Source organism: Sapajus apella, unplaced genomic scaffold, assembly GCF_009761245.1.
Source record: "Sapajus apella isolate SASKATOON/1434 unplaced genomic scaffold, GSC_monkey_1.0 scaffold9, whole genome shotgun sequence".
NCBI classification, from domain to species: domain Eukaryota; kingdom Metazoa; phylum Chordata; class Mammalia; order Primates; family Cebidae; genus Sapajus; species Sapajus apella.
Window position 1 is genome coordinate 44,114,966 of NW_022436949.1, and position 17,029 is coordinate 44,131,994.

The 17,029-nt window shown below is 50.0% G+C and overlaps 1 protein-coding gene across 6 annotated transcripts in view; it reads left to right on the forward strand.

Moving 5' to 3' along the window:
• Positions 1–17,029, forward strand: part of FARP1 (FERM, ARH/RhoGEF and pleckstrin domain protein 1) — a 319,198-nt gene that overhangs the window by 286,005 nt on the left and 16,164 nt on the right. For all 6 annotated transcript variants that reach the window (XR_004268890.1, XM_032277520.1, XM_032277519.1 and 3 more), the window contains exons 17-18: positions 6,015–6,096; positions 12,951–13,188. Coding sequence is in view for 5 of the 6 variants with exons in the window: in XM_032277520.1 (XP_032133411.1) it covers positions 6,015–6,096; positions 12,951–13,188 (320 nt within the window). In the remaining variant the exon portion in view is untranslated. The remainder of the gene's footprint in view (positions 1–6,014; positions 6,097–12,950; positions 13,189–17,029) is intronic.

Consider the following 17,029-nt stretch of genomic DNA (forward strand, 5'->3'; position numbering starts at 1 on the left):
CCTGCAGCTGCCAAAGGCGTAGCACCCCCAGCCCATTGAAGGGGTCTCTTGGACAAATATCGTCTTGACAAGTGGGCATGTGAATTAATGCTAAGATTAATGGGACTGTAATGAAAAATCCACATATATCACATGTGGCTGATACATATATGTCACATATGATATATTAGGATGGGCACAGTGGCTCACGCCTATAATCACAGCACTGTGGGAGACCAGGGCGGGTGGATCACCTGAGGTCAGGAGTTTGAGACCAGCCTGACCAAGATGGTGAAACAGCATCTCTACTAAAAATATAAAAATCAGTCAGGCATGGTGGCAGGTACCTATAATCCCAGCTACTCGGGAGGTAGAGGCAGGAGAAACACTTGAACCCCGGACACAGAGATTGCAGTGAGCCAAGATGGCACCACTGCACTCCAGTCTGGGTGACAGAGCAATATATATATATTCCGTTACTTTGGCTAATTTGTTTGCTTTTGGAATGCAGCCACCCTCCCCACCCCATATATTAATGTAGGATCCATCTGTTCCCACTTACTCATTTCACGCTATGCTTTTCATATACGTAGACACAGAAACATACACAATTTCGTATGTTTTTCCGTTTGGAATCACGGAGACTGCAGGGAATAGTGAGGACAAGGATGCGATGTTCGTGTCGCAAGTGAAGATTAAGAAGCTTCAAAAGAAAGAAGTATTTTCGGGGTTGAGCACGCATTGAGAGAGAGCCGGGGACAAACATCAGCCCTCGAGCTCGAAGCTGCGCCGTTGGCTTGTGTGCTCTGAGGAGAGAAGGGGATAGCTGGGTGAGGAGTAGGCACACTTGGGTTTACGTTGGCACGTGGGATGTGCAGTGTACTAGTCACTGCCTGCTTTCCCTGGTGAAGGAATCGCCCTGGGCCCTTCGCCACAGCCTGGCCAAATGTTACTGCTTTCCAGAAAACACGCCCTCTGGGAGAGAGCCTGCGCCCTAGGGCTCGTGATGCTTCCGAGGAGAGTTGGGAGATTTTTTTGCCACCAAGGTCAGCAGCACAGTGTGAACTGTTTCTCTGACGTCCTAAATAGGCTTTATGTTGACCCTGCCGTTGGGGAGGTGAATAGGAGGGCAGAGTAGCGATTTAGCCTGGCCGGCTTTGTCCCTGCCTGCAACCACAGCCTGCGAAAGTGTTTCCCGGCAGAGACAGAACTCATGGTACAGGTGTCCTTCTGCCTCCTCTTAGGGGGATGATGGGCAGAACACTCACAGTCCACCCTTGGAGACAGCCTTGCTGTTGGGCAGCGGCCCACCCACAGAGAAATGGTCATTTTCATGTCCTTTTCTTCTTCCTTGCCCTCAGCCCATCTGCTGCTGCGTGGCTGACTAGCTCACACTGTGGTGAATGACGTACTGATAAGAGGTCAGGACCTGAAAATTCACAATGTGTGGGTGTGTGTTCAGTCCTTTGCTGAGGTGATGTGTCGCTGCTCCTGGGAGTAAGTTAGTCACATTGCTCAGGTCAGAATTGAGCATCCAGGCAGCTTCTTAGCAGACTTTCCATGGTTTTCCTAAGTGAAATTGTCAAAAGAATTTTCGTCTTTGTTGCTGTGTGGTAATTACCCAGGCAACGAATATGTGGCCCTGCCTTGCAGACAAGGACTCCTTTCTTGTGAGGTTAACATCCGGAGGATGTCGTGGAAGAGTTAAAATTACTTTTTCATGTTCTTGATAATACAGTGACCTTTTAGCTGTTTGTAATAAAAGGAACACTTCAGCTTAGATGTGGAGGCCGTGACGTGTAGAAGAAGTAAAACCATGAGGATATTTCTAGGTGGGCAGCAGGAATTTGGATTTTGTCCCTAGTCCCTGGGGCTATGTCCTGTGTATTTGGACCCAAGCAGGGCTGGGACTTGCTGTGGCGGCTGGGGTGGGGACAGGATGGGATGAGAAAGACAGATGTGCCTGTACTGTTTGCAGTGACTTCAGAGGCCCCAGCCTGTACTCATGTAGAGCTGAGCCCCTTTACATTTGGGGATCTGCGTCTTCCCAGCTGCACAAGGGTCTGATGTTGCCAACCCAGAGCCATCTCTACCGAGAAAGATGCTAGGGACTCAGAGAGACGTGGATGTGGGAAGGACACTTCTTTCGAGTTTGGAGTTTTAACATCAGTAGATAATACATAGTTGGCAAAAGAGCAGAGAAAGCGAAATAGATGACATTTGGCTCCACGCTCATTCCCCACCACCCTCGCCCAGTGTCCTCTTCCCAGCACTTCATTTTCTCTTGGGAGGGGTGTGTCTATGAGAGCGGAGGTTGCTTGTTACTGAGGGAAGCCAGAAATCCTCCGCGTTTCTTCCCCCCGCAATCCAGACTCTCACCATGATATCGAAATGATGTCATTTGAACTCAAGTCCGTTATGTCTGTGTGTTCCCAAATGACAGATCCATTCAAAAATTCTGGGGCCAATTATTTAAGTTCCAGATAACGAGGCCAGTCACTGTGGCTCATACCTATAATCCCAGCACTTTGGGAGGCTGAGGCGGATCGCTTGAGTCCAGGAGCTCAAGGCCAGTTGGACAAAATAGTGACACCCCATCTTTTTTTTTTTTTTTTGAGATGGAGTCTCGCTCTTTCACCCAGGCTGCAGCGCGGTGGCGCCATCTTGGCTCACTACAACCTCTGCCTCCCAGGTTCCAGTGATTCTCCTGCCTCAGCCTCCCAAGTAGCTGGAATTACAGGCACACACCACCCATGCTAATGTTTTTAATTTTTGTAGAGATGGAGTTTCTACCATGGTCAGGCTGGTCTCGATCTCCTGACCTCGTGATCCACCCGCCTCGGCCTCCCAAAGTGCTGGAATTACAGCCACCATGCCTGGCCCCCATCTTTACAAAAACAAAAAAATTAGCTGGCATGATGGTACACAGCTCTAGTGGCTACTCACAAGGCTGAGGCGAAAGGATCACTTGAGCCCAGGAGTTTAAGGCTGCAGCCAACTATGATGATACCATTATACTCCACCCTGGGTGACAAAGCAAGACCCCATGTCTTTTAAAAAAAAATTAAAAGGGAGCCGGGCGCAGTGGCTCACGCCTGTAATCCCAGCACTTTGAGGGGCTGAGGCGGGTGGATCATGAGGTCAAGAGATCAAGACCATCCTGGTCAACATGGTGAAACCCCGTCTCTACTAAAAATACAGAAAATTAGCTGGGCATGGTGGTGCGTGCCTGTAATCCCAGCTATTCAGGAAGCTGAGGCAGGAGAATTGCCTGAACCCGGGAGATGGAGGTTGCGGTGAGCCGAGATCACGCCATTGCACTCCAGCCTGGGTAACGAGCGAAACTCCGTCTCAAAAAAAAAAAAATTTAAAAGGGAGAGAGAGAATTTGGTGTTGGAAACAAGATTCTAAACTCTGTTTGGAACATCTTGTGTTTGAGATACGAGATGTGGGGTCATTCACATGGCACGCTTTGGATGGTCTAAGAAACAGTACCTGGGTCAGCCGTGGTTCGGCATCGTGAACTGAAACCATGGCAGATAGGAGGCTTGTATGGGAAGAAGTAGAGGGTGAGAGAGAAGACCACCAAAGCATTTCCAAAACACACAGATAGCTTGGGAGCAGCCTGAAGAGGTGGCCACAAGAGCTGAAGGGTTGGCCTGAAGAGCAATGAGGGAGTCTGGAGAGGAAAGCTTCCTATAGCAGAGGACCTGGAGGGCCACACAGTGGGACTGACCAGCCCGGAGAGCCCGAATGTAGGAGGAGGGGAGATGGGCTCTGGTGGTTGAGGTTAATGGCCATCTTCCCAGAGCCTTTTCAGGGGAGTGGTGGGGACAGATTTGTATTTTAATTAGCAGAGAAGCAGTGGCAATTAAGGCAGCTAAGAGAATGCAAAGGACTGAGGATGCTGTGCTGGTGGAAGGGAACGGACCAGGTTGAAGACCACCAGCACACAGGGCAGCAGTGAAGGCCCCGGAGGGAGCTGGGGAGCCTGGGGTTGCTCTCTTTTCTTTCATTTTAAAGAAGCTTTAATTACCTAAAAGGTTTGGGTGCCCTCAGTCTCCCCATGGTGTAATTTACACTGTCTGCTTAGTTGGAACCAACGGAATAAATAATACTGTTGATTGCCCGGAATGTGAAGCCAGGAGCAACCTGTTTCTACTCACGATGACTTTTCTACCTCCTGGGTTTGCTTAATTAAGTGTGTGCATTCTCCTTGCCCTCTTCCGTTCATCAGAAGATCCCTGATGAATCGGAGATTGAGTCAGTGTCTGGAAGGCTCTGAGTGACCCAGTGGAAGCCATTTCTTGCATTGCTGGAGGGTTCTTAGCCCCCCGATCTGTGGGGTGTGTATTAGTCAGGATTCTTTAGAGGAACAGAATTAATAGGATAGATATATATATTAAGGGGAGTTTATTAAGGAGTACTGACTCACACATTCACAAGCTGAGGTCCCACAGTAGGCCATCTGCAAGCTGAGGAGCAAGGTAGCCAGTCTGAGTCCTAGAGTTGAAGAACTTGGAGTCCGACGTTCAAGGGCAGGAAGCCTCCAGCACGGGAGAAAAATGTAGGCCGGGAGGCCAGGCCAGTCTAGACCTTCCACATTGTTCTGCCTGCTTTTATCCTGGCTGCACTGCATCTGGGTTGATGGCGCCCACCAGGTTGAGGGTGGGTCTGCCTTCCCCAGCCCACTGACTCAAATGTTAAGCTCCTTTGACAACACCCTCACAGACACACCCAGGAGCAATACTTTGCATCCTTCAATCCAGTCAGGTTGGCACTCGATATTAACCATCAGAGGGTGTAGGTAGATCCTGGGTCCCTCCCGACTTGGCTGCTTTTTTCCTACTTTGAGGACCTCTCACTTCCCGTCAGAAACCTAGTGCCCGGGTTTTTTGCTGTGTTTTGTTTTCGCTGTGTTTGTTTAATTTCTCCCTTTCATGTAAGTTGGCTCTGGTTTTCCTGGACAGTTGGTTTAAAGATATTAGCCAGGTTGCTAGTTGAAAACCGTGTTCTAGTCGTCTCTGGGAAATTCCTTTCTCATGGATGGGAAAGTCAGCAGCTTCGCACTGGCACACGGCGAGGTGTGTAGCCTGGGAAACGAGGGCGGGGCTCCTGTGTGCTAACAGATGTCGGACAAGTTCCTGGTTTCTTTCTGCTTCTGTCTCCGTCACTGTACAATGAGGGTGATAGTGATACCTGCCTCAGGGGTTTCTATGAGGACTAAAAGGGTTAATGCCTATAATTAACTCAGCACAGTGTCTGGTACATGGACAGCACTTAGTAAATACTTGCTACCATTGATGTTATATTTCTTTCTGCATCGATCAGCGTTATCACTGAGCCATTGGAAAGGTGAACGTGTACCCCAACCCTCACTGAAAGTGCCCACAGCTTTGCTGTCTAGCACCCAACATGTCTGGGGACCATAGCCCTCCCCTCCACGCCCCTCTCTCTTCCTGGGCCACACACTCTACTCTCTTCTGTGGCATTTGCTCACTCCCACCTTCAGGTACCATCTCCTGTACTTTCTAAGTTATGCATTCTCTTCCCAAGGGCTACGGACAGCTATTGGTCTGCTTCAGGCAAGGGCTCTGGGAAGCAGAATCCTGGCTTTGGGGCTGAGTCTCGCTTCCTGAAAGTATCTAGAATAGAATCTGTATATATTCAGCAAATGATCTCTGTGCTGACCTGGTGACCCTAAAATCACCCAAATTAATACAAAATCAAACTCCAGTGTGCAGATGGGTAGAACAAAATAATTAAACCAAATTAAAAGGATCGGAAATTAGCTTTCCCTTGTCTCTTTCAAAGTGTCAGTGGAATTCTTTGCAGGATGAGAGAGGTAATTTTCATGTTTCCTTCCAGTGCTAACATTCCGTGACCCTGTAAGTTCAGGAGACACCCAGGAGACGTCCTGGGAGGGGTGATTGGAAAGGAGGCGGTAGGCTGACGTCTGTAATCCAGGGCTGGGCGTCTTCCGGTCATGTCACTACTAACACTTTGCGTTTCCAACCCTTTGCTTTTGCTCTCAGGGAAGGCCGCTCCAATGCCCAGATCAGAGGAGATTACCAAAGAATCGGCGATGTCATGCTGAAGAACGTTCAGGGCATGAAGGTGAGCTGCTCGGGGTTTGGGTGGAGCGAGTCCACCATGGAAAATAGAGTGGGGCTGCCATGGGCGCGGCTGCAAGCCCTTTCCAGCAGCGCATGTCACCCGACTGGACTGTCCACACCAAGCCTGTCCGACCCGCGGCCGACCAGCCACATAGAGCCCAGGACGGCTTTGAATGCAGCCCAACACCAATTCAGAAACTTTCTTAAAAGATTATGAGGTTTCTTTTTTTTGTTTTTTTTTTTTTTTTTTTTTTCAGATGGAGTCTTGCTTTGTCGCCAGACTAGAGAGTGCAGTGGTGGAGTCTTAGCTCACTGCAACCTCTGCCTTCCAGGTTCAAGCAATTCTCTTGCCTCAGCCTCCCGAATATCTGGGATTACAGTTGCCTGCCATCATGCCTGGCTAATTTTTATATTTTTAGTAGAGACGGGGTTTCACCATGTCAGCCAGGATGGTCTCCATCTCTTGACTTTGTGATCTGCCTGCCTCAGCCTCCCAAAGTGTTGGGATTACCCACATTAGCCACTGCACCCGGCTGATATATATATATACATGTATATATATACCTCATCAGCTGTTAGTATTAGTGGATTTTATGTGTGACCCAAGACAATTCTTCTTTCAGTGAGGCCGAGGGAAGCCAAAAGATTGGACACCTCTGGTCTAACCTGTGGCACAGCAGGAAGACAGCTGTTTGGCAAACTCTTCTTCCAGCCTTTCTGGATAATTTCATTTCGAAGCATGAATGAAAATCCAAGCACTTCAGTGAAAGCATTTTTAGTAGCTTTTTGTTTCCAATGCTTTGCATTGTACCCCAAACAGCAAGTGTTTTCTGTGAGCAGATGATTCAAAACTTCCCAAAAAAAAAAAAAAAAAAAGCTGTAGAGATAACATCGTCTGACCGAACGGTTCATTTGTAGCCATTTCTTTTGGTTTCTTCTAATAACCATGACGAAAGTGTTAGATTCAGAGCTATGTAGGTATTCCAGTAAATTCTGTGACTTTTTTTTTTTTTTTGAGACGGAGTTTCACTCACGTTACCCAGGCTGGAGTGCAATGGCGCGATCTCGGCTCACCGCAACCTCTGCCTCCTGGGTTCAGGCAATTCTCCTGCCTCAGCCTCCTGAGTAGCTGGGATTACAGGCACGCGCCACCATGCCCAGCTAATTTTTTGTATTTCTAGTAGAGACGGGGTTTCACCATGTTGACCAGGATGGTCTCGATCTCTTGACCTCGTGATCCACCCGCCTCGGCCTCCCAAAGTGCTGGGATTACAGGCTTGAGCCACCGCGCCCGGCCAAATTCTGTGACTTTAAATCAGTGTATGAGGCAACTATGATTTTTGTTTGTTTGTTTGAGATGGAGTTTTGCTCTTATTGCCCAGGCTGGAGTGCAGTGGCAGGATCTTAGCTCACTGCAACCTCCACCTCCCGGGTTCAAGCGATTTTCCTGCCTCAGCCTCCCAAGTAGCTGGGAGTACAGGTCTGCACCACCACGCCTGGCTAATTTTTGTATTTTTGGTAGAGATGGGGTTTCTCCATGTTGGCCAGGCTGGTCTCAAACTCCTGACCTCAGGCAATCCACCCACCTCGGCCTCCCGAAGTGCTGGGATTACAGGCGTGAGCCACCGTGCCTGGCTGCAAATATGTTTTTAATCATCCAGCATTATATACAATGAAGGATGTAAAAGTGAAAGTATATCCAAAGAAGTCAATAAATATGAAACCAGTACTCTACCACATTTAACAAATCTGCCCCATCTCACATCTGAACCTTTTTTGTTTTTATTTTAATCTATTAATAATTCCTTTAACATACAGTGTTCTAATTCACAGTGTGTCTTTTGAATACACCTGTACTTACATTTTAAATCAGTCTTCCCGAATCTCAACTGCCCAGAACCTGTGTGATAACCTTAATTATAGCTGTCCAGAGAAGCTAGCAACCCCCTAAAGAAGGCAGGTGCTCATACTGCCCCCATTTCAGTTCATCCATCCACCTAGTGCTAACTGAGCACCTACTATACAGGAGACACTCATAGAATCAAATTATTATTAGGGTTCGGCTTAATTCCCGTGAACCTAGCTGAGTGGGTTAGTGTTTAATTTTTTCCCCTTAAAATGATGTATCTCAGCCAGGTGTGGTAGCTCATGCCTGTGATCCTAACATTTGGGAAGGCTGAGGTGGGAGAATTGCTTGAGCCCGCAAGTTTGAGGCCAGCCTGGACAACATAGCAAGACTTTATCTCTACAGAAATTAAAAATCATTAGCTAGGAGTGATGGTAAGTGCCAGTAGTTCCAGCTACTCGGGGGGCTGAGGCCATAGGATCACTTGGGCCCAGCAGGTCAAGGCCGCAGTGAGCTGTGACCGCGCCACTGCACTCCAGCCTGGGTGACAGAGCAAGAGCCTGTCTCAAAAATAAATAACATATAAAGACGAATCTCCTGAGGGAGAGACAAGGGGAGGTAGCGAGGGTGGCACGGGAAGGATAGGATCAAATGCCACTCGAGAGATTTTCTGTCGATCTCTTTCTCTCAACAAAGACGAAGATAACATTGACTGGATCCTGAGTTACCGTTTGTTTTCCGCATTCAAACAGCAACCCTTTGCAATTTGGCAATACCAGAGAGAGGCCATGGAAAGGATCAGGGTTGCAGAAGTGTGTGCAAAAGTGAAAAGCAAGAACTAGCTAGGGTGTTCCGCAGCGACAGTATTTGGAATGGCAGCAGCTAAGGCTGCGGCACAGCGTTCAGATAGAAGGATCTCGACATCTTGTCCTCTTTCCCTGGGAGTTTCTGAAGTTAATATATTTTATTTCAACACATGCTTTACAGAAAAATTGAGCAGAAAGTAGAGTTATCATGTTCTGTCCTCCGCCCCAAACACTCAGTTCCCCCCGATGAGCCTTTTGCATTGATGTGGTCACCTGTGAAAACTGCTGAACCGACACTGACAAGGTTGACCATTCAGGCTCCCTCGGTGCACATTCTATGGGTGTTGACAAACAGATACTGATGGGGATCCACAGAACAGTTTCCTGGCCCTAAAACTCCCCTGGGCTCCACCAGTTCATCCCCTTATGCACCCCCCAAAGCCCTGGCAATCATTGGTCTTTTACCATCCCCGCAGTTTTGCCTTTCCAGATGTCATAAGCTGGGGTAAGACAGGATGCAGTCACTGCAAACCGGCTTCATTTGCTTTTCAAAAATGTCCTTTTTCCTCTCTTACGTAACGTGACGCTGTTTCTGTTGTTCTCTCCCGTCTTTTCCCTCTTCTCACGTGCTCTGTACTTTTTCTTGGGCTCTTCTGGTTTCTCAGCTTTTCTCCCTGTGTTCCTCAATCTAAGATCACAACTGCCCAGCAGAGCGCCCTCTTCAAGGAGGCTTAGACTCTGCCGTGGGCTTTTGGGGACACCAGCAGAGACCTGCCAGGTTCATCTCCACCCGCAGGGACAGTCCCCAACATGGTGCTGTTCAGCAGGTGTCCTTTGTGCCCTCTCCAGCTTGTATGCCAACTTCCACCATGCTTTCCCGCAGAGGCTGACATTCCGCCCTCCCATGCGCTAACCCAGCGCGGAAGACCACCCAAAAATAACACGTGATTTCCTCTCCTAGCATTCTTTCTCCTCAGTCAGGGGAGCTGGCATTTCTGATACAGCCAGCTTCCTCGGCTGTGCTGGCATCTCGGGAGTGTGCTGATGCCATGAGCGTTTATAGCATGGAGCTCTGTGCAAGCAAAATAAAAATAGATGGAGAGGCTGTGAGAGCCACTGGCAGCCTTTTTGAGAAGTTAGTTGGGTTTTTTTAATTGCTGTTTTTATTGTTTTAAAGACTCTCTATAAAGCGTGGAAGGGGCACAGCAGAAGTTTCCAGAAAAGTTAGAAGCCCAGGGCGGCACTATTGTTCGAATGCCTGGAGTGCTCTCCAGCCTGTGGTGTCTTTCCGGCTCCATTCCCGCCCCCGACCTGCGCGCTCACCTGCTGTCAACAGTCAGCCTGATGGGCTGTTTCCTGACTCTGCACACAGGAGTGAGGTCACACAACCAAGGGAGTGTAGTGCAGGGTCTTCAACCACCTCCTGAGAGTCAGAGACACCCAAATCAGGATCCCCAGCCCGCGCTGTGAACGCCCACCTGCACACATCCATCCAGACACACGAAAGCACTTGGAAATCAATGCAAAGAAAGGGCCTTCATCCTGCCCTATCACCTGCTTTGCAAGTGGGGACCTTGATTCCTTCCTGTATCACACGTCTCTCAAAGCATCTGCACCTGTACCTCCTTCTGACACTTCCACCACTGTGTTTCTCCTGGCTCTGTTTCCTTCCTGTTAGACGACCGGGCCAGCTTCCCAGTGAGTCACCTCCCACCAACCCAGCCTCCCAACCTTTACTTACATGATGCTTGGAGTCACCGTTCACAACACAGAACTGACTCTGCCAGAGCCCCCCTGACTTCTCTGTGGTTTAGAGAATGCAGTCCCAGCTCTAAAGCTAATGAAGAAAGCCTTCCACCATAGCCCTAGGCCATCTTTCCCAATCCCGCTTCCAACCCTTCATCTTCTCCTCCGCCTTCTGGCCACTGTGAACTCGTGTGTCCTCCCAAGACCCCTGCCTTGACCTCATTCGCTCATTAGTGTGTGCAAGGAAGACCCTTGGACACCCACTATGTATGCCTGGCCCCAAGGATGTAACGACATGGTGATGCCCTCTCTCAAAATCAAACAGGACCACGTGTGATAGCATTGCACAGAGCTGCACGCAATATATGCACACATGCGAGAGCGTGTATAACTGGTGCAGTCTGAATAAGCTCTGTGGGCTGTACCCATGTCAATTTCCTGGTGTTGATATTGTACTCTAGTTTTGCAGGGTGCCACCATTGAGGGTGGCTGGGTGAGGGGTGCACAGCCCCTCCCTATATGTTTCTTTGCAGCTTCCTACACATGTCTATTTCAAAATAGAAAGTCATGAAATCAGCCTGGCGGGGAGGTGTGTGATAAGGGCTGACGTGGACAGACACAGCAGTGAGTGCATGAGGATGCAGGAGTGCGGAGCAGGGCAGGCCCCAGAATGACCCCGAGGGATGGGGAGTCTTCAGCAGGGGGCACAGTATGCAGAGGCCCTGGGTGCGAGAGCATGGCACATTCGGGTGCAGGTGGTCAGTGGGTGGCCTGGGGTGAGTAGTAAGCGTCAATGCCACAGAGGTCAAAGTGATCCCGTCCTAAGGGCTGTGTGTTCAGTGGCATTGCGGAAAGTTCGTTCAGAGGGTTCAACTCACAGTGAAGTGGAGGGGGCTGGAGACCACGCAGCAATGGACCATGCCAGGCCGGGATGAGAACAGTGCCCGTGGGGAAGAAGGCAGAGAAGGGCCCACATTTTCTGGAGGGCAGATTGATTGGACTTGGGGATGGGTTCAGAGAAGGAAAGAATGTGGCGTGTACCCCCAGTTTTAATGTCCTGAGTACCTGGCTGGTGGTGGTACCGGTTGAGGTTAGAGAATATGCTCGGGGGCCCCAGGTGGGGCAGGAGGTAGTGGGCGCGTGTCTGGACAGCCTGCATGTCCAGCTGTTTACCGGCCAAGGGGTGGAGATGCCACTGAGATTGGGCCACAGTCTGGATGAGAAATCTGGATTTGGGCAGCGTTTTTCCATTGGGCTACTCACCTGTCCCGGATACTACCATGGGCTTTTATACAGAAGCAAGTTAATTATAAAACCTTTCATTATTTTTGTGCCTTTTCTATCTATAGACAGACATACATGCAGATACATACCGATATACATAATGGAAAAAAATATTCTCGATTTCGGGCAAGGCTTGGTAGCTCATGCCTGTACTCCCAGAATTTTTGGAGGCCAAGATGGGAGGATCACTTGAGGCCAGGAGTTTGAGTTCTCCAGCCTGGGTAACATGGTGAGACCCTGTCTATTAAAAAAAAAACTTTTTAAAATTAGCTGGGCATGCTGGCTCACGCCTGGAGTCCCAGCTGCCAGAGGCTGAGGAAAGAGGATCTCTTGAGGCCAGGAATGAAGGCTGCAGTGAGCCGAGGTTGTGCCCCTGCACTCCAGCCTGGTCAACAGAATGAGACCCCATCTCAAAAAATAAAAATCTAGATTTGGGAGTCACCAGCACACAGAGAGCAAGCCCACTCTGGGAGGTGATTATCAAGTGAGACTTGAAGAAACAACCTCTGCTTTTGTGTCCTGGGGTGTCCCCTGTCACCTGCTGTCCCCCATCTGTCTGGAATTGTCCTTGCCTTGGGATTCCTCCTTTAATGCTCCGTCATCCAAGTGCTCACTCTGTCCCCATCCCCACCGTGACTCCAGGAGAGCCGGGGCGGTGTCTGACTCTCAGCCATCTCCCAGACCCAGCAGAGGAGGGCTCACAGCGCTGCTTAGTTACCATATGAGCAAATGGGGTCACGGGGGCAGAACTGCGGTTTTAAAACTATGTATCGCTTAGGAAGGGCCTGGTCTGTTTGTTATCTAATGACGTTTAGAAGAAAACCACAGCCCCCCCTTAAGGAGCCCCTGTTCATAGTTCTCCCCAGTTTCTCCAGGCTCAATTTTAAAGGAACATTTATGCGTCTGATGTTATACATACAGCTCATACGTTTTATGATCCATGTGTATTTTAAACTGCTCAGTACCTTAATGGGCCTTTTTTATTTCATCCTGAGAACTTAAGTGAAATAACAAAGAGCGAACTAAGAACACAGTGAAATTTAAGGAAATTAAACAAATCGATGAAATAAAGAGAATGCAGGTGCGCCTCATTTCCCCAAGTGAAACTGAGCGGAACACAGTTGCGTTCCCCTCAGCTGAACAGGCCCCTCCTCCTCTGTCAACACCCCCCAGCACCTGGCGGCTCACCTGTGGAAGCATGGCGAGGCCTTGGAGGCCCTGGAGAACGGGATCAAGAGCTCCCGGCGGCTGGAGAACTTCTGCAGAGACTTCGAGCTGCAGAAAGTGTGCTACCTACCGCTCAATACCTTCCTCCTGCGGCCGCTGCACCGGCTCATGCACTACAAGCAGGTCCTGGAGCGGCTGTGCAAACACTACCCGCCCAGCCACCACGACTTCAGGGACTGCCGAGGTGAGTGCCTGCAGCCCGCGCCACCTGGTGCCCAACCACGGTTCAGGCCGGTGCTCCCAGACTGAGCCCGGCCAGGGAGGGGCTCCTGGGGAGAGGTCAGCCGATGCCTAGGTCCCGGGTTTTCATCAGGGCAGGCACTGGCATTTATTCGTGAATAACTTGATTGTTTTGTAAAGAAGGTGCTAATGATCGTTGCAACTCCCTTCTTCCTTTCCCGCTTCATGTGTTTTCCCCTTTGGTCCTGGGTGGTTTTGTGCAAAGATCCCTGGAGAAGCTCCCCTTACAGTTGGCCCCCACCCAGGAAGCTTGCTTCTACCCACGTGGTTGAAACCCATCACTCTACCTTGGCCACAGAACATAGCTTGTAACAAATCCTGGCGCTCAGTGCTGCTGGCGTTTGTAATGTGCCTGTCACCATAATAAGCACCTCTCCTGTATTATAAACTCTTCACAAGCCTCAGGCATGGCTGAGCTCGTCTTATATATGCGGACTACTGAGACCAGAGAGGTTAAGGAACCTGCCCAGCGTCACAGCTGGGAGAGAAATGATTTGGAACCTAAACCTAGAAGTCACAGTCACGACCGTCCTGCCTTCCTTCTCACAGACGGTCCTACCCGCTTATACTTGCTCAGCCCCAGGCTGGGTACTGTGTACCTGATACCGTATCAACATTCACACAGTTACTCCTTTTTTTTTTTTTTTTTTTTTTTTTTTTGGAGACAGTCTCACTCTGTCACCAGGCCGAAGTGCAGTGGCACCAATCTTGGCTCATTGCAACCTCTGCCTCCTGGATTCAAGGGATTCTCCTGCCTCAGCTTCCCAGGTAGCTGGTACTACCAGCTCCCGCCACCATGCCCGGCTAATTTTTGTATTTTTAGTAGAGACGGGGTTTCACCATGTTGGCCAGGATGGTCTCAATCTCTTGACCTTGTGATCCACCCGCCTCGGCCTCCCAAAGTGCTGGGATTACAGGCGTGAGCCACCACACCTGGCCCACTCTGTTACTCCTTTAACAGCCCCTGCAGGTCAATGGCATTATCCCATTATACAGATAGGCAAAGTGAGGCTCAGAGAGGGGAAGGGACTTGCAGGGTCACTGAGTCAGAGGTCAGAGCCCCATTCCCCCAGCCACACGCTTTTCCTCTGGGACCGTGCATGCTATTCTGAAGGAGGTCATGTTGTCTCATATCACGTGTGGTCTGTGGGTGTCCACACTCCCTGGCCTTGCCTGTAAGCATGCAGAGTGGGCCTTGCATAGGTGGCTCTCACACAGGTGACCCAGATCCGCCCACCCAGGAAGGCAAGAGCCTCACCTCTTGCCTGAAATGTCAGAAACACCTCGCAACTCTTTGGCCAAATGCATCATCTTTTTAAAAATCCATCTCCTTCTTCAACTTTTGCTTAAAACCTGGGTGACAGCTGACTGCCTCAGGCTAACATCAAAAGTCTTTGTGACCTGGCCTGGCCAGCTCACACCCCAGCTGCTCGGTTAGCACCTGTGCTGGGCACGTGAGGCAGGAGCAGCACGGCCCCTGACCTCACAGGACCTGCTGGAGGCCCTCAGGTGGGTGTCTGGGCAGTGGCAACCCCACACTGGGGCCATGAGAGAGAAGCAGACAGTGCAGTTGGGGCCGGGGTTGTCGGACTCAGCCCTGGGGCATTGGGGGATCTTGAAGGGAAATGGTGTCTAAGTTCAGAGCTAAAGTGTAATAGGAGTTGTCCTGGGAGAAGGGAGGGTGTGGGAATGGAGTTAGAGCACATGCACGGGGGACAGAGACTGGAACATTTCCAAAGGCGTGCAGGGCACAGGGAGAGCCGCAAAGGGAGGCTGCGACAGAAAGCAGGGGTCACATGCCACCGTGCCCCACGGACCCTGCAAGGCCATAAGCTGACAGCAGAGGCTGAACGGGAAGCCTGTGAAGGAGGGAAATAGTGACACCAGGCTTGTTCTAGAAAAAATGTTGTTTATATCTAGAATATATGGAGGACTCCTACAAATTAGCTGTTTTAAAAGGCAACCCAATACATCAAAGACTTAACAAAGGAATTAAGACAGTGACAGTTCCCAGAAGGGGAACACAAATGCCTCATTGACATGGTTTGTCGTCAACCATCTGTCTTTAAAACAAACCATGCTGGCCAGGGGTGGTGGCTCACACCTATAATCCCAGCACTTTGGGAAGCTGGGAGTTCAAGAGCAGCCTGGGCAACAGAGTGAGACCCTGTCTCTACCAAAAAATTTAAAAATTACGAGCATGCACCTATAGTGCCAGCTACTCAGGAGGCTGAGGTGGGAGGATCGCTTGAGCCCAGGAGTTGGAGGCCGCAGTGAGCTATGCTTGCACCACTGCACCCCAGCCCAGACGACAGAGCTAGACACAGCCTCTGAAAAACAAAAACAAAACCACGCTGCCTCTTGCCGCCACACGTTGGTACATTCTGTTCCTTCTGCCTGGAGTCCCGGCCACCACCTCCTTGGCCTCTCCTGGCCAGCTCTCACTCATCCTTCAAGCCTCAGCTGATGTTGACCTGACCTGTCCGCCTTGCCCTGTCACACTGGCATTGCCTGTGTATTGGCGAAGCCTGCAGGAAAGGACCCAGGGCCCCTGCTGCTCAGAGGACTCCTCAGATACACCCCCCGTGGAGGGGAGAGCAGGGCGTGGGTTTGCAGGCGCTGTTCTTGGTGGACTCAGCCAGTTCCATTGTTTTTCTAAACAGTACCCCGAGGAGACAGGCTGTCCTTGACTTTGATTAAGGAAAAAAGTGCTAGCTAGCTTAAAGCATGGGGTGGCAGCACTGTGGGAGCCTAGATTTCTGGAGCTGGAGGGATGCTGAACACCGCGGGCTGCTGCCAACATGCCCCTGCCCATGAACACCCAGGGTGAGGGTGCCATCATTCATCATTTTCCTCTTGGAGCCCTCAACCCCCCCAACTCCTGCTACCTAGCACTGGGTGCCAAGACCAAACTGGGTGGTCATGTCTGAAGATTGAGCAAGCCCTGGGATTTGTCAGTAGGACTCAGACCGCATTCTCTGACAAGCCTGGGAGAATTTAACTCACATCCTAAGGGGGAAAAACAAGAAAACTAAATGCTTCCTTTCCAACACCAGAATGCTGGGGTAGGACGTATTTAGTGTTCTGAAGACTGAAGTTCACTCAACAAGTATTTCTTGGTTTTCTTGACGAAACTACCCAAGTGCCCAGCTGTGGGAGACTTGCGTGCCACCCAAGCTTATATTAATCGGGCACTGGTTCCTTTTAAATATTGGATGCCCACGTAGAGGGGAGATGTACCTCTGTTGAAAAATGAAGGCCAGACATGGTGGCTTACGCCTGTAATCCCAGCATTTTGGGTGGCCAAGGCGGTTGAATCGCCTGAGGTCAGGAGTTCAAGACCAGCCTGACCAACATGGTGAAACCCCGTCTCTACCAAAAATGTAAAATTAGCCGGGCGTGGTGGCATGTGCCTGTATTCCCAGATACTTGAGAGGCTGAGGCAGGAGACTCGCTTAAACCCAGGAGGCAGAGGTTGCAGTGAGCTGAGATTACACCACAGCACTCTAGCCCGGGCAACAAGAGCAAAGCTCTGCCTCAAAAAAAAAAAATTTTTTTTAAAAAGAAAAAGTTAAATTCGACAGCAATTCTTCGCAACCATCTTGGCAAACAGTATAATTTCCACACAAGGCAGAACTAGGGAGTGGTGGAATGTGAGTTACCCGGAGTGATACCGACACTTCACAATATCAATCAGACCTGCTCTCAAACAGATGCTGATTTTGCTCCAGATTCCTCTATGGCCTCATTGTGCTCACTGTGCCTTGTTCTTTCGAAGTAACAGG